Source organism: Mizuhopecten yessoensis, unplaced genomic scaffold, assembly GCF_002113885.1.
Source record: "Mizuhopecten yessoensis strain PY_sf001 unplaced genomic scaffold, ASM211388v2 scaffold10975, whole genome shotgun sequence".
NCBI lineage: Eukaryota > Metazoa > Mollusca > Bivalvia > Pectinida > Pectinidae > Mizuhopecten > Mizuhopecten yessoensis.
In genome coordinates, this window is record NW_018408815.1 from 170849 (window position 1) to 197073 (window position 26225).

At 36.9% G+C, this 26225-nt stretch overlaps 1 protein-coding gene across 1 annotated transcript in view; it reads left to right on the plus strand.

Annotated features, from left to right (window-relative positions):
* The first annotated feature begins 9360 nt into the window (after positions 1 to 9360).
* Positions 9361 to 26225, plus strand: part of LOC110464245 (calcium uniporter protein, mitochondrial-like) — a 98087-nt gene continuing 81222 nt past the window's right edge. The window contains exon 1 of the mRNA XM_021519354.1: positions 9361 to 9497. Coding sequence (XP_021375029.1) covers positions 9405 to 9497 — 93 coding nt within the window. The 5' untranslated portion in view covers positions 9361 to 9404. The remainder of the gene's footprint in view (positions 9498 to 26225) is intronic.

Consider the following 26225-nt stretch of genomic DNA (forward strand, 5'->3'; position numbering starts at 1 on the left):
TAACAGAGCAAGCAAAAAAAGCTTTATATTCATGGTATATTAAGATTAGAAATATTTCCATTCCTGTCGATCTTCACCTGAAATTATTTGGTGCACTTGTATCACCTATTTTATTATATGGATGTAACAATACAAAAAGTATCGAAAAAATACATTTTGTAAGGAAATTTCTTAACATTCGGAAAAGCACCCCAAATGATATGTATATGGTGAGTTGGGAAGGTATCCCCTAGAAATTGAAATCAGTGTTAGAATGGTTAGATTCTGGCATAATCTTACAACGGGTGGATCGAAATTATCTAGTGTAATGTATAAGTTAATGTATAATTTGCACCGGAATTCTGTATTAAGTTTTAAATGGTTAACGTATATACGAGATATTTTAAACAATACTGGATTTAATCATTTATGGACTTTCCAAATAGCATGCACAATTTTAAAATAGACAATGCTTGAAAACTATTATTAAGCAGAGATTATGCGATCAATTCATTCCAAGTTGGTTTCATGATGTTGAACTTCCTCGTGAGGGCAAGTTTACCCCTTATTCAAATATCAGTTTAATATTGAACCATATCTTTTAAAGCTTAATAGTAATGAACGAAAAGTAATATGTAAATTTAGAACATCAAATATAAAATTTCCAACCCAACTTATATCAAAATGAATGTCCTCAATATGTAACACGGTACTTTTAACAAAAGTAAGTAAATTTATACAAAGAGTAATGAAGCTACTTAATATCTAAAATAAGTTAGCTAAAAGAATGATTGAAATGGGTTGTTATTGTATAAATTTTATCATGTGTCATATTATGTGTGTACTATGTCCATCAATGTATACTATGTAATATGTGACCTCTTGTTACGCACGTATACGTGTGGCGTGAGTGTAAAAATAACATTTATAACATCAAGGGTTGTCGAACTTACCCCGGGACCGAACTTGCACCGTTCTCTAATGGACAGAAACACGGGGACCTGATAATTTGTTACAGCTATATTTTGACCTAAACTAAGGTGTTAAGATCAATTTGACATGTTTTAGGGGTAACGATCGACCTTTGGTATATATAAATCTTTTTTTTCTTGGACTGGACCACCTAGAGCGTCTTCACTTCAGTCCCCAATCTCATACCCTTACTTAAAATAGTGGATGATGGACATGGACCGTCATTTTAAAATCCCTGTACACCCACTTTCCCTCACAGTTCAGATGAGTTTAAGTTCTTTCAAACTTCTAATCTTCACTTATTCTCGAAAATCTTGGGGTCATTTTTATAATAGAATTTTATAGTCAGCTACGTATACACATACAAAGAAACAGTTACCCCGCGGAGCAATTAAGAAAATGACTTCTTCTCTGTTGAATGTCTGTACGTTCTATGTTTAACGTGAATTTTGACCAAGTTAACGTGGTCCACGATAAACGCTCAAATCCATAATGTGAAGGCATATCGTATATGTGTACATATACCAGTGTGGTAAGTACTACCCCGAGTTTCCTCAGGCTAGGTAAGTATAAGTAATTATTCATGACTTTTCAATATTCAAGATTTTATTTAAGGTTTTTTCATGGATTAAAGGGGGAGGGGGTTGATGTAAAGTATACTCAGTCGACACACACAATCATTTGCAAACAAAGACACAAAGTCCAACAGAAAGAACCCCTTTTGCAGTCCGATCAATCAGTCTCTAATACTACAACAGAAAATAATATACCATCTCACCGTCCTTCTGCGTCAAATAGTGCATAACTTCTGTCTCTGGGGATCGCCATAGCTGCACACAAGCTTTCCCATTCCAATCGCACTTTTTAATATTCTTCACAAAGTTAATTGTTTTATGTCTTCTCGCTCTTTTTACTCATCTTCCTGCGAGGTTAGTGCTATTAAACAATGCTTGGCGTTTCCCATCCATGCTGAGAAATTTGGTCCAGATCTCTGTTTCTTGCTTCCTCTGGCTGTCTTATATCCTGAGTATCTGTCCTAGACATGCTCTGTAATGAGAGAAGCCTTAAGCTGTTTCGATCTCTCTCATTCACTTTCCATAAACAAACACAAAGACTGAAGTAGGACCTGAAACATGTCCCCTTTCATGTTGCCCATGTATTTGATGATATTAGTGATGTGTATTGGGCACATGAATCTCTTTACAACAAACTGGTAGATTAACATGTCCCTATAAAACAAAAGTGGCAAAGATTGACAAAAGACCCATTCATGGATTCGGAACTTCGGAAAGCCATAAACCACAAAAATGCACTGTGGAGAAAATTTAACTAGTGCAAAACGGATGCAAACTGGCATCTTTTCAGAAAGCAAAGAAATAAAGTCACCAAAATCAAAAGAAAATCAATTAGGCGTTATTTCATGGAAAGATGGAGGGGGGGGGGGGGACAAATAAAGGCCACATTATACAGGGAAATGTTCAGCTACAAGAAAACATTACACTAGTAACTGATCCAAATGAAGTGTGAACTATGTTTAACAATTATTTTGTAAACATTGCAAATCACATTGGAAGAAATGCTCCCCCTCCTGTGCCCAGTCATCCATGTATTATTGCAATAAACCAAAATCCACTAAAACCCACAGAGCCTTTCTGTTTCGGACCAGTTAAAGAAACCGATGTTGCAAGGTACTTGAAGATGATTGGTCCCAGGAAGGCGACAGGTGTAGACAACATTTCACCAAAGATATTGCACCTTACTAAAGGTGAAGTTTTAAATCCAACCACTTCTCTGATCAGTAGGTCTCTTGCAGAGGGATCCTTCCCTGATCAATTACAATTGGCCAGGGTAACACCAGTTTATAAGAAAAAGGATTCCCTCTGCAAGGGAAACTATAGACCAGTAAGTATTTCACCTGCCAAACTATTTGAGAGAGCCATATCAGAACAGTTGAATGGTTTCTTCCAGACAGTTTTCCATCCAGCTCTCTCTGCTTTTCGAGGGGGGTACAGTTGTCAATCAGCTTTATTATTTATAACAGAGGAAATGGCGGCGTGCCTTGGGATAGAAATGACTGTGTTCGAGCCATACTTATGGACCTATCCAAGGCATTCTAGTGCCTTCCGCATTGTATCATCCTCGAGAAGCTGAGAGCGTATGGTCTTTCTGAACATGCCTTACAACTGATTAATAGTTATCTATCAAACAGAAAGCAGTGTGTGAAAACTGGTAACTTTTCTAGTCACTGTAAAGGGTGTACCCCAAGGCTCTATCCTTGGACCCCTACATTTTAATGTGTTCATAAATGACAATACTTTATCATATGCAGATTCTTGTTACCAGAAAATGATATAAGTTTTAGAAAGGGAAAGTTTAAATTTAATAAATTGGTTTAATGTAAATCAGATGCAATTAAGCAAACCCAGAAAAATTTCAGGCCCTAGCTTTTGAACAAAACCCCATTTTTTGCATTGGCGACACTAGTATTCCGTGTGAGGATCCTAAACTTTCTCAGCACATAAAGAATATCTGCAACAAGGCATCAATACAGATAAATGTATTGAAACGCACCGGGCACGAACAGAACGGAAGGCAATTTATAACTCTTTTATACTTTCAAATTTTAATTTCTGTCCCTTAGTGTGACGTTTCTGTAATAAAGGTAGCACTGACAAAATGAAAAGGTAACCATTTGGCCCTGAAATTTATTTACCGGGATTTTGACTCCAGTTATGAGGTCCTTTTAAGAAAGTCTCAGACAAACATGCTACATGTGGAGAGACTAAGGAAAATAGCCATTGAAACTTTTAAGATTGTCCATGGAATTTGTCCACCTCATATAAAAATAAATTACAAACTAATAAAAATGAACATTATTCTTTCAGATATGGTAAAATGTTAAAAGACAGTACCTACGGTAAGAACGGAACGGTTTGGCCGGAACAGCTTCTCATAACCTCGCGGCGAAACCATGGCAAGATCTTCCGGCTGAGGCAAGAAATGCTGTGGAGGTTGCCAGTTAGAAGGCATGTATGGGAAGCTGGAACGGTCAAACTTGTAGATAGATGTGCTATGTGTAAATCCGTTACGTCTTAACTCTGAACATTGTTTAAATGTGATTGCATGAAGCATGATGTACATCTGTGATTATAGTATGAAACTAGCTGCTGCTCCTGCTTTTGTGCTTTATTATGTCAGCTTGTGCTTTATATTATCTTAAAATTTTAAGTTTTCATTTTTTTATGATATATTATCAGCCTGTGATATGTTTCTTAATTTATCTGTGATTATGTTGAATATATGACCTTTTATAAAAAAGAAGAATAACAAATCCTGAGTTATTGAGGTGCAGGTCGAGCATACCATGCTGGTAAGGGGCTCCCCAACCCTTGGAGCTGACCAAGCTCTTTTATATCTTTCCTTCATCTCAAATCAAATTATAAGCAAATGTGATAAAATAATAAATTAAATTCAAAATTTGATAAATGTAACTTGCCACTTTTACCGCATTAATATCACAGGGGCATGGATCGATTTACTTGTAATATTAAACAAGAGGCCCAATGGGCCTGCATCGCTCACCTGGTATAAATCTCACTTTAACAAACATAGTAGTCCTTGATCCCAGCATGCTACTGACTAAATATCAACATCCTGAGCCTTTTGGTTATTCAGAACAAATTGTTTAAATATTTTGAACATATTTGCTCCTTATGACCTTGAATATGGTTCAAGGTCATACATTTAAACAAACTTGGTAGCCCTTGAACCTAGTATGCTACTGACTAAATATCATCACCCTGGGCATTTTGGTCATTGAGAAGAAGTTGTTTAAAGTTTTTAAGATATTTGACCCCCGTGACCTTGCATATGGGTAAAGGTCATTCATTTGAACAAACTTTGTAGCCCTTCATCTCAGCATGCTATTGGCCAAATATCATCACCCTGGGCATTTTGGTTATTGAGAAGAAGATGTTTAAAGTTTTTAACATATTTGACCCCTGTGACCTTGAATATGGGTGAAGGTCATTCATTTGAACAAACTTGGTAGCCCTTCACCCAAGCATGCTACTGGCTAAATATCATCTCCTTGGGCAGTTTGGTTATCGAGAAGAAGATGTTTAAAGTTTTTAACATATTTGACCCCTGTGACCTTGAAAATGGGTGAAGGGCATTAATTTTAACAAACTTTGTAGCCCTTCATCCCAGTTTGCTTCTGGCCAAATATCGACACCCTAGGCCTTTTGGTTATTAAGAAGAAGTCGTTTAAAGTAAAATATTGACACCGGACGACGGACGCCGCGCCACGGCATTGAGCAAAAAATAGGGGTCTCCTATACCAGTGACAGTAGTATACGTCCCTGCCTATACTAATAAATACATTTTTTATTTATTAAATGTATTTATTAGGAGACCCCTATTTTTTAATATTACAAGTAAAGCGATCCATGCCCCTGTGATTATTATTATATTTATTTTAAATTAAATGTTTTATTGGATGCTTCCTCTCTATTTGTATCTTTTACAGCATGAACATATCTTGTTTAATTAATGAAACCGTGTTTTGTGGTTTTTTTTGTTGTTATGTCGATTGCAAAAGCTCACCAAACGAGCTTGTGTTTATCTTTTTAATCATATCGACGTTAAATAAGAATTACTTGACTGACTTGTCAGGTCGTCATTGGAATTGTTCCTTTGCATTTTAGAATTGTTTGCTTTATCTTCATCATAGCCATTTCCTCTGTTATAATGAGAATAACACTAGGTGTCTCAAAAGGGAAGACTTCTTCATCTTCATCCATGTAATTCTATAGGTCACATCCTAGTAGTGTTACGTCCTCAATGAAGAAACCGTTGACAACGTAATTCCGTAACCACATGGTAAACCAATGAGCCCAATCAAAACCATCGCCCATCATATCGCAAACATGATAATGACGAACATAAATAGAAAGCATGATACATTTTGGGAACGGGTATACATGCGACAATAAAACTACTTGTTCAGTGTTAAGATTGTTGATAATCCAGCATGTGAATTAGCAAGAGTTTCCTCTGGCCCTAACACCAGACTTGGACATTTTGACATACAGATGTCTGGTGTGGGGCCAGAGCGTATGAAAACGTGGAATTTTCTGACACCGTTTGGTATCGGAGAGTTATGATGTGCTGACAACAAAAATTTACAACGACACAACACATACTTAACATATATCGATGAATGGATTATTTATTGACCCAAAGCAGCTCTTATTATCATCAAACGCTGCTAAAATCCGTCCTCGATTTTCAATCGTTCAAAATTTCCCACCTGAGCGAACGCCATTTTTGTAGGTCATGGAGTGACTAATCAACAAACCGTGCTAATCCGGACCGAAAACGGACTTGTTTAGAAGATTTCAGGACGCGTCTTTTTGTTGATTAGTCACTCCCCGATACTTAACGGTGTCGGAGAATTCCACGTTTTCATATAGCAGTGCGCTATGGCCCCGACATCTGTATGTCAAAATGTCTAAGTCCGGTGTTAGGGCCAGAGTTCCAATTACTTGACTAACTAGCTAGGAGTTTCTTTATGGTTTTCAAATTCCAACGTTGTAGTGTTTGCTTGTAGTTGAATAGCTTTGAATAACTGTGTTTAGAAATTACTCAACCAACTTAAAAAACGTTAGACCGGCCGCAGCAGTTTGATTCTTATCAGTTTTGTATCAATTGGTTAACTTATTTTGAAAACAAAGGCCAGTGATCAAAAGAATTGTTTGACAAGAACACATACTTAACATTAACATTGTCTAATGTAGCAATCGAAGAAATGTAGAAGCCCCTAGACCCTAACGAACAAAAAACTCTATCCCTTACTCTTAATTTTGGATGGTCGGGTGGCGAAGTGAATAGCGTACACGCCTTTCACGCCAAGATGACCGGTGTTTGATTTCCAGATCGGCCGTGGAAAGGATCAACTGTTTTCTCCAAGTACTTCAGTTTCCGGCTGCCACGTTAAAACCCTCTGCGGTCCTCCATCCAGGCTAACAGGAGTGATTAATTATTTTAAGTTGGAAAAACTTGCTACAGAATTGTTGAAAAATTCATAAAGTTGATATTTCATGAACTTTGAACATAAAACGACATATTCTATTAAACAAAATTCAACGTTTCAATTTTTTATTCAGGATCTTAAACCATGAACGCAATGCAAGTACTTAACCGGGTTAATTGAAGACTCGAGGACATTTATATATGAATGAGGTCGACGAAAATTGTTTGAATTTTTTTATAGCATGAAAATCATTTAATCATTTTTAACTAAGTTTTTGCCTTAGACTCTACATTCTTTTATGTTCATGTGCATCTTGGCATCACAAATGAACCGTCGGTGAGATCATGCTCTGACCGATGCCTTCCTCGCCTCTTTAAAACGGAAACCCACATACGTATATACCCACAAACGGAAACCCGGTAGAAAGGTTGCACATTGTATACTATATGAAGATGTGTATACATATATCCAAGCTATATTATATGGTAAAGCTCGCTGTCAAGATTCATACATGCCAAGCGATCATTTTTTACCAACTCCACAACAAAACATTGATTCGTACTCAAATTCCTGTGGTTTCTTATACATAAAAGAGCACCCTGATAAAAAGTGCTCTGTTACTAATTATTTGGATGGCGTGATGGTAGGGCGTTCATTAATTTTATTAACAATTCAGGTCTAAATTGACAGGGGAGATAACTCGTATATTCTTAAAAACTAAGCTACAAAATATTGTGTAGGAACGTTATTTGACAAGACTCGTGCAGATTTTTTCCTTGAAAAATTAAAAGTACCAGATTTATGCTGAGGAGGCAGTGTCCGGTTTAAAAGTGATAAAAATTATTCTTTTTAAAGTATTAATGATAAAGAAAATAAACTCATATGTGAAGTTTGTAATAAAAATGTCTTGGTAATATTTTTTCAGAAGATAACATTATAAAAGGTGACGATGTGGTTTAACTACAAAACATTTTCCCGAAGATAACAAAAAATGTGACGATGTGGTTTAACTACAGTGCCGAGTGATTTGTCTTCATTGGAGGTCTTTAAAACTTTATGATCAGTCCAAGATACAATTTGTTTGTATTTAACGTTCTAATTTCTTTCTTTCTAATAACCATACAATAGAATGTACCATCTTACTTTAAATGACAACTGAGTCGTCTCTAGCCGCTTTAATCGGCGGTTGTTGAGTCAGTCATTCCAAACACAGGGGCCTGACAAGTTAGCCTTTTTAAAAAAGTATTTTGAAACTTTTGATTTGAAGAAACCGCGTTTTTTTTAATCTTCCTAACATCTTATTGAAACAAAAGGAACATTCCCAAGGGGTGCGCCACACCCCATCCCCTTTTAGCCCCTGACTTTTTTTTTAAACATTTCTGATAAAAAAATACGCGATATTTGTTTTATAACAAGTGTAATACAAGTTTTATCCTACCTAATGGTAGCGCGCAGGTGGTGTTTATGTTGGAGGAAACTTGATTACCCGCAGAAAACACACGTGCATGGGCATCCTGTGACTCAATATTTTCTGATGAGGGAATCGAACCCCTGCCGCTTTGGTGAAAGACGAGTGCACTTTCCACTTTGCAACCCGACCACTCGATTTCCTTGCTATTTATAACGTTGACGCTTTAACTAAAAATCTGCCATATTTAAAACCACAGAAAAGAGTTTTCTTATAGGAAGAATCCAAATAACACAAAAATGGAACGTCATAGTCCGATGACGCCACTCCTTTATTTAGACTACAGTCTTTCACGTAACATTTTCCCCTTCGGGTGCCATGTTCATTTGGTTTTTTTTTCAATGAGTTTCCCCGAGTTTATTTTTCGTCCTATTTGAATACAATTCTGCAAATAACTAAAAAACAGTATCCAGCACTTCTGTTTTGTAATATTGATGTAATTGTCTGTTTCTTAGAATTTTAACCTTGATTTCTTAATCGAAAAAAAGTTTTACGGCAAAATTTTACATGATGTCTTTTGGCATATAAATATAAATTTAAATCAAAATATACCGTGAAGTTACATTAAGTTCGAAAATACACGTTACACAAAAGGTATTCGTCAATGCCAATGAAGCCTACATGTGAACACATACATTATATGTATAGAACAGTAGGCTATTTTCTTTGTTTTTTTGGTTAAAAATGAACGTTAAACGTGTTCAGACATACCAAATGCTGCATCTCAAACGAAATATGGATATATATATCGAAAGTAATCTGATTTGAATGGAATGAAATATCGTTTAAAAAGCGATAAGTATATTTTAAACTGTCCTGATGTCAGATCAATACTTTCAATTGACGATCGTATTTTACTTGCTGCATTCCACAGCGAGCACTTGTTCGATTTTGATCCGTCCGGCTCCGATTTGGTGTTTAGTCACACCGCCTGCAGCGGAGAGCTGGAAAATGGCGGCTCCTCGTTTGTCAATGGTTGTTAGGCGAGGACTTTTCCAATGTCTACCGTCTTCAAGAATTAGTCAAGTGCCAACAAGACATCAGGTGCGTGCAAACTCTACGTTAAAATATGGTTCCGACAGTTGTTTTATTTCTGCATGTCCGGATAAACAGTTACATGCGATAATAATCTGAGTACGAGACCTGCCCACTATCTGACATGGTTATGTACTCAGGGGCTCTGGACTTTCTCAGGGTGTAATAGTTGGTGAAGGCGCATCGTAAATCCAGATACGACACGATACGACGGTAATGCAGTGTCCAACATTTGATTAGTGTCTGTGTGGATGCATATGCATACAGCGTTTATGTCCAGAAAATTTGTTCTGACGTGACGTGGGTAAGACTGCACCATGGTATCTTGTATCATATCGTGCTACTAGTAAAGAAAGGTATTCTGGGTATTTATTAATGCCCTTTTTCGAGTAGTTATTTTTTAAAATTTCTATTACAGTAAATTGAACATATGTATTGAATATGGATAATGTTGAATTGACCGACACTGTATAGTCAATTTTGAAACAAACAAGATACAAAGACACACTTGGGTGTACACATCATTTACTGTGAAGTGTTTGTGTCATGGTAAGGATGTATCAAATGAAAAACACACATAATTTGTATACATCTACAGTACTTGATTAAATTAAAAATATTATACAAATATGAATATATGGGGGGTGATATTTATTTTGACTCTTAACTGTATTAATTCAGGGAAAAACAGGAAGAAAGAGTTTATATTGTGTGTAGACGCTAATATTGATATATTGTGTGTAGACGCTAATATTGATATATTGTGTGTAGACGCTAATATTGACAGGATGCTATTTGTAATGTGAAGAATCCTGTTATAAATTTAGACTAGTGTATGCAAAAGAACAAAAAAATCTTAATTGATAATTTCTTATAATAAAAGTATCATTTCCATTGATTGAAATTTATAGACTGGTTATTCACCATCATTCAGCATGCATACAATTATGGTGACATGAAGACGGCCTAACATGGAAGATTATTAATTAATATCTTTTGGGTATTACAGTGCCAATTCAAGACTCTTTCACTTGTTTTCAGTGACCAATATCTATAAAAACATTGTTGAATTTTCAAAACTTTTTTCAATAAATCTTTTATGATATGTATTAGGAGCTAATACTTTCAGTGGTATTTTATTGGATTTTATAGATAATTGACTAAATATAAAGACAATCTTCTTGAATACATCAAAACTAAGATAATTTTCATTGGATCAGTATATTTTTATAGAAGCATTATATTTACAAGCCATTCTTTTATGTTGTGTATGTGTGAGTGATATATGTGTAAATAGTACACTTTTGTATAGAGCATTGACGATGTTGGATAGACCTAATAGTAATACACACAGTATAGAGCTGATCACTACTGAATGTCATGGCCACTCTCTATGGCGTATGGTAATACTCCCTAACCCTGTGTGAAGATAAAACATGTGGTTGTGTTTCTTATGGTTATTTGATGACTTGATGAAAGTATATCCAGATCTTCAGTGCATCACCATATTATCCTGTCATTGTGAGTGGTATAGATCTTTCTTGGTATCTGAGAGACTTGCTCAAGTCTTTATGTGGTATAGCTTGAATCATGACTTATGACATGACAATGTGTTATTAGGAACTTATTATGGACTTAAGGGATAAATGTTGTTGTAGCATGTTTCTGATTCCCTAAGATAAGTCTACCCCCCACCCCTAAGATGGTTATCCTGAAAATCTATTCTATAAATTTGTTTTAATACACTAATATGAACCACACATATTCCAAGTCACATTTAATCTTTCGCGATCATTTGCACTAATGTTTTGATGGCTTAAACAATCAGATGAGTCAAGATCAAATACATGCTCCACCTTCTTTAAGTTCTTGTTACCTGATTAACTCTGTCACTAACAAAAAAATACAGAAACCGTTAAGTTTTCTCAGATTTTTCGCCCTGTATGGCAGGACTAACTCCCAGAAATAGAGAACTAGCTCTCTATGGACAGTCAGCTGGAGTTGAGGGGGGGGTGGGAGGGGGGTTGGGTTACTACAGTGATGTAGACAACTTAACAGATTGCTTTTATTAAGATTAAATAGAGTATAAGGTAGAACTACTGTAGTATCTTATCAAGTTCCAGAAGGTAAATATCAAGTTTATAAAAATCCAGGAAATAACTTGGTATTGGTTTGTGTTGCTGTTGATTAGATTTGAAATATAGGGTTATTCATAAATAGTTCATGATCTCTATTGGGAAAGGTGATAATGATATTTAGAAATAGTTTATGATGTGCAAAGGCCTCCAAGTATCCAGTTTAAATCTGTTATAGAGAACACTCTTTCTTATGTATCACAGTGTAGTATATATAAATAAATAAATTATGGCATAAATAGAAAAAAAATGTCAAGATGTGTACTACAGAAATAAACAGTGACAAAACTATTGTTTGTACGTGTAAATAATGTATTCATACATATATATCTCAATAGAAAACTTGATCTGAAAAAGTAGAAGTATGCAACATACTTGGGCAGTGACCTGAAACCTGGCACACTGCCAAATGTACTGCTGGTGTGTTTATACACCAGTATCTTATAGTCTCCTACAAACTGGTGAAAGTGGACATGTGAAACAGCTATAGTATCCATCAATCACTGATAGGAGGTTATGTTGTAAGCATTCAGGAAGAGAACCTTATTTTGGTACTATTCCAGAAGTCCTCCAGTGTTTTCATTGATTCAAGCAAAAATACAAAAAAAAAATGCTGAATCCTGTCTGACCACATAGTTGTGTAAAGACTAAATCAGTACATCAAGTGGTGCGTACATGTTTTTTTCTCATGATGTCATTTTATATACCGTCGGAAAGTAATGACTTATCATTAAGGCCATTTTCTTGTGGTATATATATGTCACATAATGTGTACCAGCTATTATTTTGGTTGATTAATAGCAAAGATTATATATTGATGTGGCTGGTTAGGCTTCCCCCATCTCTAGAATATTGAAACACTGTATTAAGTAAAAAAAACTGTTATATTTTTTATCTCTTGGAAGTTGGATGTCTGATTCTAATGTCACAAACTAGGGTGAGATAATAAGTAAGTTGTAAAATGCAGCTGGGAAATTCTTCATAAAAAACTTAGGGACTGGGAACCAATAGTGGAATTTGAATATTTTTAGACTTCAAAAAATATATAAATTGGCAAAGAGGTCAGGTCCAATCAGTACATATGAATCAAAAGTACTGGATACTTACAATACGATCTGGTTGGAAGTTGTTTCTGTAGTCCATTCTAGGAGTTAATAGGTTTCAGTGGTATCATGCTTTTTGTATGAGATTTTTCGCACAGTCACAAGGCACAGGCCCCTGTGGAAAAGAAGTAGAAAAGTCACTGGCTCTGTCTAAGATATACACACATACTGACAAGAAAAATAAAGCGATTCAGAATGTTCGTCAGAGTAGGTTATATTCATTAATATAGTACATACAGAAACATAGCAAAAGCATATGATGTAATATTTATGATATGCTCCAGGTCCTGCAGAGTTGAACTATAAAACAATTGGAAAAGGTCCATAAATTTTACGGTTCTTGTAATGTGGTGTGCTTGTATTACGTAACTTGGAACTGCTAGCCTACAACATCCTCTGTTTTAGGGCTTTCAAAGGTACAGAAATGGATATGTACCTAGAAATCAAAATATGAATTGTACATGTCGTAAATCCTGGTCCTCTGCTATATCATGAAGTATCGCTTAATACATATTCTATTTTAGGACTGTCATGTCTGGTGTAGAATTTTGAACCTGGGTACCCAAAGTTACACAATTTAATATACATTGGGCACACAAATCTAAACTATAAAAGTTATATACACATCATGGTTCTTGTTAATACATGGTGATTAATACAAATTTACAAGACTGTTTATGAAACTGTGAATTTCCATCTTTCCTGTACTATTGCTATTTAAACTAATAGAACAAAAAACTAACATCAGCACTGAAAACTGGTACTGTACTTGTAGGCATGGCAGGTTTTGTCTACTGCACTGGTACTGTACTTGTAGGTATGGCACTGAAGTCTTAAATTGTCTACTGCACTGGTACTGTACTTATAAGTATGGCACTGATCAGGTCTTGTCTACTGCACTCATACTGTACTTGTAGGTATGGCACTGAGGTCTTGTCTACTGCACTGGTACTGTACTTGTACTGTAGGTATGGCAGGTCTTGTCTACTGCACTGGTACTTTTGTCTACTGCACTGGTACTGTACTTGTAGGTATGACAGGTTTTGTGTACTGCACTGTACTTGTAGGTATGGCAGGTCTTATCTACTGCACTGGGACTGTACTTGTAGGTATGGCACTGAGGTCTTGTCTACTGCCCTGGTACTGTACTTGTAGGTATGGGACTGAAGTCTTAAATTGTCTACTGCACTGGTACTGTACTTATAAGTATGGCACTGATCAGGTCTTGTCTACTGCACTCATACTGTACATGTAGGTATGGCACTGAGGTATTGTCTACTGCACTGGTACTGTACTTGTAGGTATGGCAGGTCTTGCCTACTGCCTTGCTACTGTACTTGTAGGTATGGCAGGTCTTGTCTACTGCACTGGGACTGTACTTGTAGGTATGGCACTGAGGTCTTGTCTACTGCCCTGGTACTGTACTTGTAGGTATGGCACTGAGGTCTTTTCTACTGCACTGGTACTGTACTTGTAGGTATGGCACTGAGATCTTGTCCACCGCACTGGTACTGTACTTGTAGGTATAGCACTGAGGTCTTTTCTCCTGCACTGGTACTGTACTTGTAGGTATGGCAGGTTTTGTGTACTGCACTGTACTTGTAGGTATGGCAGGTCTTATCTACTGCACTGGTACTGTACTTGTAGGTATGGCAGGTCTTGCCTACTGCCTTGCTACTGTACTTGTAGGTATGGCAGGTCTTGTCTACTGCACTAGTACTGTATTTGTACTGTAGGTATGGCAGGTCTTGTCTACTGCACTGGTACTTTTGTCTACTGCACTGGTACTGTACTTGTAGGTATAGCACCGAGGTCTTTTCTCCTGCACTGGTACTGTACTTGTAGGTATGGCAGGGCTTGTCTACTGCACTGGTACTGTACTTGTAGGTATGGCACTGAGGTCTTTTCTACTGCACTGGTACTGTACTTGTAGGTATGGCACTGAGATCTTGTCTACTGCACTGGTACTGTACTTGTAGGTATAGCACCGAGGTCTTTTCTCCTGCACTGGTACTGTACTTGTAGGTATGGCAGGGCTTGTCTACTGCACTGGGACTGTACTTGTAGGGATGGCACTGAGGTCTTGTCTACTGCACTGGTACTGTCCTTGTAGGTATGGCACTGAGGTCTTGTCTACTGCCCTGGTACTGTACTTGTAGGTATGGGACTGAAGTCTTAAATTGTCTACTGCACTGGTACTGTACTTATAAGTATGGCACTGATCAGGTCTTGTCTACTGCACTCATACTGTACATGTAGGTATGGCACTGAGGTATTGTCTACTGCACTGGTACTGTACTTGTAGGTATGGCACTGAGATCTTGTCTACTGCACTGGTACTGTACTTGTAGGTATAGCACTGAGGTCTTTTCTCCTGCACTGGTACTGTACTTGTAGGTATGGCAGGGCTTGTTTACTGCACTGGTACTGTACTTGTAGGTATGGCACTGAGGACTTGTCTACTGCACTGGTACTGTACTTGCAGGTATGGCAGGTCTTGTCTACTGCACTGGTACTGTACTTGTCGGTATGGCAGGCCTTGGCTACTGAACTGGTACTGTACTTGTAGGTATGGCAGGGCTTGTCTACTGCATTGGTACTGTACTTGTAGGTATGGCAGGTCTTGTCTACGGCACTGGTACTGTACTTGTAGGTATAGCACTGAGGTCTTTTCTCCTGCACTGGTACTGTACTTGTAGGTATGGCAGGCCTTGTCTACTGAACTGGTACTGTACTTGTAGGTATGGCATGTCTTGTCTACTGCATTGGTACTGTACTTGTAGGTATGGCAGGTCTTGTCTACCGCACTGGTACTGTACTTGTAGGTATGGCAGGTCTTGTCAACTGCACTGGTACTGTACTTGTAGGTATGGCAGGTCTTGCCTACTGCACTGGTACTGTACTTGTAGGTATGGCAGGCCTTGTCTACTGAACTGGTACTGTACTTGTAGGTATGGCAGGTCTTTTCTACTGCACTGGTACTGTACTTGTAGGTATAGCACCGAGGTCTTTTCTCCTGCACTGGTACTGTACTTGTAGGTATGGCAGGGCTTTTCTACTGCACTGGGACTGTACTTGTAGGGATGGCACTGAGGTCTTGTCTACTGCACTGGTACTGGACTTGTAGGTATGGCACTGAGGTCTTGTCTACTGCACTGGTTCTGTACTTGTAGGTATGGCACTGAGATCTTGTCTACTGCACTGGTACTGTACTTGTAGGTATGACACTGCGGTCTTGTCTACTGCACTGGTACTGTACTTGTATGTATGGCACTGAGGTCTTGTCTACTGCACTGGTACTGGACTTGTAGGTATGGCACTGAGGTCTTGTCTACTGGACTGGTACTGTACTTGTAGGTATAGCACTGAGGTCTTTTCTCCTGCACCGGTACTGTACTTGTAGGTATGGCAGGGCTTGTCTACTGCATTGGTACTGTACTTGTAGGTATGGCAGGTCTTGTCTTCTGCACTGGTACTGTACTTGTAGGTATGGCAGGGCTTGTCTACTGAACTGGTACTGTACTTGTAGGTATGGCAGGTCTTGTCTACCGCACTGGTACTGTACTTGTAGGTATGGCAGGTCTTGTCTACGGCACTGGTACTGTACTTGTAGGTATAGCACTGAGGTCTTTTCTCCTGCACTGGTACTGTACTTGTAGGTATGGCAGGCCTTGTCTACTGCATTGGTACTGTACTTGTAGGTATAGCACTGAGGTCTTTTCTCCTGCACCGGTACTGTACTTGTAGGTATGGCAGGGCTTGTCTACTGAACTGGTACTGTACTTGTAGGTATGGCATGTCTTGTCTACTGCATTGGTACTGTACTTGTAGGTATAGCACTGAGGTCTTTTCTCCCGCACTGGTACTGTACTTGTAGGTATGGCAGGTCTTGCCTACTGCACTGGTACTGTACTTGTAGGTATGGCTCTGAGATCTTGTCTACTGCACTGGTACTGTACTTGATGGCAGGGTTTGTGTACTGCACTGTACTTGTAGGTATGGCAGGTCTTATCTACTGCACTGGTACTGTACTTGTAGGTATGCCAGGCCTTGTCTACTGAACTGGTACTGTACTTGTAGGTATGGCAGGTCTGTTGCTGAGTGATAAAAAGGGAATCACTTCAAATAATAATAAAATGGACACTATGTCATGATCATTGCATAGGGATTACACCGCTGTTTTGCTGTCCCCTCCTCTCCTCACTGGAGAGGAAAAATTGGTGTCCAGGGCTTCAAAATAACTAGGTAATCAATTTAATGTTTGTATATACACTCCTCAAGTTGGTGATATTGCTGTTTTTGCTTTGTCTCTCATCTGGAATGGTTGTTTTCATGTGACAAAAGCTGGCTCATTACAGCTTCTGTATGGCTTGGTAACACACATGCTCCGATACTCAGTGTAAGGTACTCCGTGTAACAAAAACATGGGAATCGGTGTAACACAAACACGGCACTGCAGCACTAATTAGAGTTGGTGTTGATTTACACATGTCTGTGATGATCATAACAATGCTATGGATTTGTCTTTAGAACCTTGATTTAATTAGTGACTGCAGCATCGGTAATCAATGGTCCTTGTGTACACTTCCAATATGTAAAAATTTAGTGACAGTATTTAAAATGGTTTCTTTATCAAAAGATAAACAGAGTTATGGTTTTAAATGTATGAATTATACACTGTACGTGTATTAGAAACTAAAATATGTATGTCTGCTTATGTACAAGTATTTCATTATTAACAGAGGCATGCCCAAACAAAATCTTGACACTTTGATATCCTGCTGAGTAAAGTATTAATGTATCTGGAATATTAGAATGGGGACAAATAGTATATGTCATAAAAAAAGATGGATTACATCATGTATGTGTGAGTGTGTGTTTTGGGGGCAGGGTAAGGTTATATATATAGCAGACATGAATGGTGGAATTATACAACAGGTCACATTAACTGATAACATTTTCAGCACTATTATTATGCAGAGTAAAACAAGTTATTGCATGCTTAATAATATTAATTAATAAATTCATCTAGGTCAATCAAAGATATTTAGTAGATTTCAATCCTCCATAACCTATCGGAACATAATGGAGAACACTTCACAATGGACTTAACTGACATGAAACTGGCCTGAATCTGGTGATCTGGAAACATTTTGAATCAAAACATGATTTGGACACATATCAATGGATTTACTGTTGTAGATATCTATTTACTGGCTTTGTTCCATTTCCCCTGTAAATTTACTTTATGACAATCAAACCAATGATATTTATCTACAAGTCTGTAATACAGTGGTTTATCCTCTATACGACACAAAAGGTGTCTGCCTATCAAATTATCACAGTGTCCACGCAAATCTTTCCACTGTCAAAGGACATTCTGTACGGTTACTAGACTTTCAGAGGATCAAATAAAGTTTTGTCTAAAAAACTTTTCATTAGTATAAATGATAGGGTAAACAACGGCACACTATGGTATGAGGCAATGTTATTGAACCAAATACATTTAACTACAATGAAATTATTAACTAAAAGTTTGTTCAAACATCTGCATGGGCAGATAATACAAGGACCAAACAGTTTTTTTCTGGATTTGTCTAGACGGCCCGGCGCTTTTGGGAAACACTATTATCATTTGTCAAAATGTGTATTGCATTATATATGCATTTATATCTTCAATAATTATAGCAAAGATTGCCTGTTCAGAGATGTCAAAATCTAATTCTTTCCAATTGAAGATTTTTTTTAATTGTTTATACACACAACAATAAATATTTTCTTTGTGAATTATAACTCTTTACACTGAGTACAGTTGCACGGAAACATTCTCATCAATATCAAGAATCCCAAGTTTATAGCAATTTTGAAATCTAATAAGATTGGATTGAAACAGACTATTGAGTTAGAACTTCAGCAGAGGACCAGCATTGTTTTCTGTTTCTATTAATGTGGTGGGAAATTAAACAAGCATAAATCCTTTCATTAAACACTGACATACCTTCGTTGGTTTTGGCCTCGGGATAAAACTATCGATTCATTGTTGGATATCAGATTCACTGAGCCGTATTTACATGTACACTGTTGGTCGTATGATTGGCTTTTGATTTTCTACATCAAGGGAGTCTTATATTGCTCTCTTCCTGTGACAGATTCTGTATAGGTACCACCACAGAGGGTGTGACAGATTCTGTATAGGTACCACCACAGAGGGGGTGACAGATTCTGTATAGGTACCACCACAGAGGTTGTGACAGATTCTGTATAGGTACCACCACAGAGGGGGTGACAGATTCTGTATAGGTACCACCACAGAGGGTGTGACAGTTGTGGGCTCTACACCTTCAGTAGGCTTTATACATATATGGATTTCTTGTTCATGGTTAGAAGATACTTTCGAATGTACCACATAGAGAATGTCTATTTCATTAAAACAACCTTATCATTCACTTTATTTTGTATGGGATGCGTTTGCTCATAGCATATACAACATCTTCCCTGAATGGTCCAAATGTTCATGTCTTGTTAAATTCTAGACTTTTACTGAATATGAAGATAGTTTTGCTTGCCAAAAACAAAATCGAAACTCTCAAAAAAATATTGATTTTTCGACTGCCCTGCTATTTTTTTTATGTTTTCCTATTTTGCAAATTTGAATCTAAACAGTTTTTTTGTCAAATAGTTGAATAGGGTCGGCTCCTGACATGTTTTGTAAGTTAGGAACCAAGGGAAAAGAGGTCCATGAATAATTGTAATGGCTGTCACTCCGAGTCCTGATGCCTGTTTGGAGTACGGTAACGATGGTGTGTAAATTAAAACCCTTCAGTAACAAGCCTGCAGCAGATATAGGTCGCCTAAACTTGAACCCTTAGCACCAATTTCAGAATGGGAAAGGATGCTGCAATTTCAACGATTCAAATCAGTTTCAATGCTATTTGTTATTGTAGATCAATATTAAACAAATTATTTCCACGTAAAATGGTATTAAGTGTAATGGAATAAAATCTTCCCTTGTGATAGATTATTGCCAGTGTAACAACAATAAATTATTTTGGTCATAATTTCGCACAGATATGATATTAGGAAGATATTAGTACTAGTATAACATATATATTCAATTTTCATTCACTCTAAGTCTTAAAACCTTGTGAATCTGGGCTGTGTTTGCTCAGAAAACATTTTCCCTCTACAGAATATAATTATGTACATTTTTAGGTCACCTGAGACAAAGTCTCAAGTGACCTATTACGATCGCCTTTTGTCCATCGTCGTCCGTCGTTCGTCCGTAAACAATTTACATTTTCAACTTCTTCTCCAAAACCCCTGAACCAATTTCAATGAAATTTTGCAGAAACCTTCCATGGCCAAAGGTCAACTAAAATTGTGAATTATATGGTCCCCAGCCCCCAGGAGCCTGAGGGGGGCTAAAAAGGGTAAAATTGACTAAAATTTAAAAAAAATCTTCTCAAGATCCAGATATGGTAGAATATCAAATACTCTTCATAGATGGAAGGGTGCTTTACTAAATTTGTGAATTTCTTGACCCTGGGGTCTCACGTTTCCCCCTGGGGAGGGGGTACACTTTACTATAGTTTATATAGGGAAATCACATTTTGGACTAACATTTGTTTAATTGCCATTGGAAGTATTTCAATTTAGGTTAGCATTATCAGTATTGGATAGCAGTTTGATGGTATGCACATATCAGCCCTGACTGACCCCAAGGGGCTGATGGGATGGGCAAAAAAGGGTTGAATTGACTGAAATTTCAAAATCTTCCTCTCCAGACCAGATATGGTAGAATCAAATAATCTTCATAGATTGAAGGGTTTTTAGGTGCTCTACCAAAACTGTGAATTTATGACCCTAGGGTCTCACCTTTAGCCCTGGGGAAGGAGGGGAGGGGGCAAAATTTGTTATGGTTTATAATGGCAAATGATACTTTGGATATTACATGTTGATAACTTGATAGGAATTATAACCCTAAGTTGACAGTTTGATACTTTGAACATTTTGAGCCATCCCTAACCCAAAGGGCTGTAGGGTAGGGCCCAATGGAGTCTGTGTGCTAAAATAAAATTTCTTCCTTTTCCTTGATTAGAATCGGAAGTGCTAGTTTCAAATGCTTTTTAATCTTAAATCTGCATGCTAGATATTGAATAAGGTGGTTTTGTTGTTTTTTGTCACTTTGAATAATATTTCTGTTCATGTTAAAAACAAAAATCAACTCTCTGTATAAATATAGCAGGTGACCGTTAAGGCACATGGGCCTCTTGTTGATCTACTGACTTGTCAAAATACCAAAACACAATATCATGCAACATGTCGACAATAAAACCTCTACCGTAATGGAATCCTTGGTGTTGATGCTCCTTTGTTTACTTTAGTTAATATATGTATCATAGATGTCTTTTTCTTTTGCATGTATAAACTAAGAACGTAGAATAGGTTACTCTATTGAGCATTTAAACTCATTCACCCCTGAAGACACATTTGGACTCTTCCAATTCAAGGGTTGGAATAGTTATCATGAAATTTCAGGGGTGAATGAGTTCATGCATTTTATTATACAACTGTTTATTCAGATATTTGTTAAGGTCATAGGAGTGTATTGATAAACGGAAATAGGAAGTACATCCCTAGTTGAAAATCCAATGTAGGGAGACAGTATCACAATTTCTGCATATACTAATGTTTAATATTAAACTGAGGAATGTTGTATGTTTATTATTGACAGAACAGTGTGTTCTTTCAATATTATTGTATTTCAAAGCATTCCAGGCATTATTATTTTTTTTTTATCAATGAGTCACATGTGTTTATTTTTCTGTACTTCAGGAATCAGCTTCAAAATCACTCATTGTAGTTACAGGTCAAAGATCAAGTAGCTATATATACAGTTGTTTGTGGTCCCTTGTCACAATGATGTGTCCAGATGGCAACCTTTAAGATGTGATGAAAATTGAAGTTCATACAACCAACCCGTATGCCTCACAGCTAGATAGCTAGTACTGACAAGACCAAGGTCAAGGTCAAAGTCACTGTTCCAAGGATGTGCTATATCATCACTGGCACATTAGATGGACATTTTGTGGTTTTATGGTTAACTCTTTCACCACTGTAGACCATAATGGATCAATGCATTGTAGAGTCTACTGAAGTTACATAGGGGTGAAAGGGTTAACTGAAATATTGCTTAATCATAGTTCAGTACTTCTTGTACATATCTGATTGGTGACTTACAGTATTCAGTAAATGGGTTCAGTTTTAATTTTACAGTAGCATTATATTAAGTAACACAAAATCTGATTGGCTGACAGCCAAACCATTATCCAATCACCATAATCCTTTCATTGTCTAGACATAAAAGGTAATTGTTTGGTAGCAAAAAGAAGTTGGTGGTATGGGACTACTTTAGTTGTCTGGTCATTGTAGGCGTAACATAAAAATCTACAGCAGTATGCCAGTAGTGCTCAATGATGAAATATGTGACCAGATCCATGTAAACAGTGTCACTAGACCATATAGTTTGATGATGATTTATTTGACCTATATTTGAGCTAGTTTGGTTTCTGGTTAATATCGTGTTTTGGTTTTTGCAAACTTTCTATGTTAAAGATGGAAATCACCAGTTGTTTAAGTTGTAAGTTACACAGTATGCCCCTCCTCAAAACAAAAAATTGCCCAGCTACACTTTTGATGGGCAATTATTTGGTCTTATTAAAAAGATAGTGTCCAAATTAATATTTTCACTTTATATCTTGTTACTACGTACCATAATTTTATTGTTTATACTGAATGTGTACAGAAATGTGAATTGAGTAGATTTCTTGCAGTGTTTTTTCTACCTCTAGAAAGACTGGCCTGTGCCTTAAATTGTGACTTTCAGGAAATATCACATACAAAAAGCATGATTTTTGCAAAATAAAAAGGATTCTGCAACGAAATATATAGGGAAAGGGGCTTTTTATTAGACCTTGAATACCCCCCCAAAAAAATCATTTTCACATGATTTTTTTTAATCTTTATTTAAAATAGAAAAATGTTATCTTTCTTTCACATAGAAAATTAACAAACACCAAAACAGGGGGATTAGCATATTATGGTAGAAGCATTTCTAGTAGTGGTTAATATCAATATACTGGTAACGTCTTATAAACTTTGACCACACACAAATACAGCCTCATCATGCTAAATGTGAAATTTTGTAGTCCTGCCATGTCATTATTTTCTGAATTTTTCAGGTTAACAGATCTGATAGACATACTGTAAAGTTACAGCAGTATAGAAAAGTCCCCTAACTATAAGTTGATAATGATATGAAGTTTATAGAATATTAGAAAATTGGTAAAAACCTTAGTCCTTGTGCCTTATATACCCTATCATCTGATCATCCTTCTGGCCTTCACAGTTTGATGTAAATGTCTTGGTTTTTTGAAAAAAGGAGAGGTTGTGATCACATGTAAAACACACATGTAGATTGTACATTCAGCTGCTTACTTTCTGGTACTGATTAATGCTACATATAAGTTAACACTTGGGTTTTGTTTACAGTTTAATCCTACAGGTTTAGATTGTAAGGTGGGGGTGTTGTGTTTTGTTGTGTTGGACAGCAAGCCTCTCCTCCAAGACAAAAAGATTACCCAGTTTCACTTTAGACAGGCAATTATTATGTTTTTCAAACTGTTGTTACTGATATTTTATCTTCCACCATCACCCTTGAAAATCCATCCCTGTAATGCAAAGCAGCAACTTACTAGGGTGGAGGTCTGTCTGAATTGGGTTCTGTACAGCTATATAGCTACCTGTTGAGGCTTTACAGTACCAGTGATGTTACCAGCTCTGCTGGTGTTTTGTAAAGCCTGTAATGGCTGGTAACACGACCAGACTGGATTCACTCATCCATATACTGTTAACTTATTAATGCTGGTATCATAAAATTATCCCACATAGTAAGATATTAATAAGGCAGAGTATGCTAATGAGGTGAGACAGCGTATGTTGAATATGCGTTATATCCAATTTGCTTTTCCTGCATGTTGTTTGTGAGAAAACAAAATGTGAGTTAATGAGTCGGGGAGAAACTGTTGTATTTACGCTATCTTATCCGTGTGATATATTGTTGGAAGGGTAGGATATGTTACACATGGGAGACAAAGACATGTATAACCTGAACATGTGTCACTACCATGAGGTAACTGGTACATTGTTGAATGACTTTATACAAAGTGTCTTGAAGCAGTTGTATTCTACATGCGATACATTCTGTAAGAGAATCATTTTACTACTAGAGTTTTATAAATTAACGGTACGATTTGTACAGTGGAGTCTTTGGTTTCCCTGTCCTGTAAGTTGCAGTGTTCAATCATCTGACAGCACCCCTATACCGATTTGAAACAGTATTGCAGTCGTTTCAATTGTTTTCAGGGAAATATCTTATTACATTCCTGTGTGACACAACATTATTATAACCAACTTGGAATACAACCTTTTGAAAAATGTTAACTCATATACTTGTATGCACAGCAGTTATATGCAAGACATGTAGTTGTACCACATAATATGTGTACAGCAGTTAATTGTTTCATACATAAATGTAAATCAGTTGTTTTACATATATGTACCGCACATGTATGCAAAACAGTTGTACCACATGTATATCTTCAACAGTATGTTTTTGTTTTTATAGATGGTACATGTAATTGTATATGGAAAAATTAAGATCTAACAGCTGACTAAAAAACAAGTTGCTTTCTCCCTTCACAGGGCTCTTCAGGTTTTTATACGCCCGTCGTCTGATGCTATTTGGCAGAGTTATGCCTCTATTTCATTGCCAAATAAGGGCATTCCGTCGAAATTGCAAGAACTTTTTAATAATTTGCTGAATTCCTTTCAAATTTAGTATTGTAATACAAAAAACCAAACATGTTTAACATCAAGGTTCTAGTTTTAGTAATAGCAACATTGACCACGAAAGTTTAATTCTGAAACACAAAATAGCTTGCGCCATTAACACAATAAATGAATGGCAAGGTCACAGTCACCAACAAAACACATTTATATCATATGTCACTATACCTTCTTCCAATATAGCAATACCCTTCTGAGGGTCCGACGGGCGTATCATGCTTCCACTCACGGTGCTCTTGTTTTCAAAAGGACAACATTGTGATGTCACAATTACTTACCTTACTTCACATGCACTATACCTTTTTTATTTATTTTTTGTAAATGTTTATTTTTCGACGATTTTTTCATAATACATATAATTTGAAAAGAAACACACACACACACACTCAAACTTACAAAGCTTACATGCTAGCTAGAGATATCCTCATAATCTGCATAGCACATATCAGGTATACATCTAAACCATCATATTCTTCATATTTAAACATTTCCTCATTCACTTACCCGTAGATGATATGCGCTATATATCTAAGAAGTATAGTTCAAACTTCAAAGCCTACCATAGTACATGTATCACTGTTCACCAACACACCCACCTATCACAATGTGTACATGATCATTTGGTCACATTTTGCACTAATATATCTACATTGTCGACACATGTTCGATAATAGCCATTTAATTGTATAAACATAAGGTCCTTGATGAGTCCTGACCATGAATATGTACAATATATATACACACATGCATACACATAACACTAGGATGAATCAGCTATCTATATATATTGAGACTCGTATGTCTCAACCTAGCTGTATCTATAATTCATCTATTACACACTCATACACACACACACACCATCAACCACACAACACACCATAACAAACTCTCAGACACCTATCCAATACACAGGTTAATACACACATCACTCTCTTACTTTAGAACCATAGATAATAATAAACTATCTATTGTGTACATCAAACCTACATAGTATAATTATATAAGAGTAATATCAGTAGTATAAGTTTAGAGAGAGAGAGAGAGGAGAGAGAGAGAGAGAGAGAGAGAGAAGAGAGAGAGAGAGAGAAGAGAGTGAGAGGTAGGGGAGACAATCTTACATGTAAAAATTATATATGCTTAACCCTTTCACCCCTATGTAACTTTAGTAGACCCTGCCATGCATTGATATGGATGAGTCCATTATGGTCTACAGTGATGAAAGTGTTAAGTAACCAATCAGAATCTGCCGAGGCACATTGTATTTTAAGCCACTTTAAAATAAGAATAGTCAAATTTAATGGCTACTTTGGCTACAGACAGCGCGAGCCCTGATATATGTCAACCCTATGTCTGGTCTTATTCCTGGACAAGGGCTCTATCAAAGTAGGAGTAAGATTCATTACAACTGTTACCCCATACCAGCTGTCCTTAACAGATCTGAGGGTTACTATTGTGTGATGAACTACCATGAGAATACAGGATCCCTGGACCTTGTCATCACTAATTCATACATGTATATATCAGATGACATAGGATTACTGAGTCGGTATAGATGGTTGACAGTCAGAATCCTATTTTGTCACGTAAATATA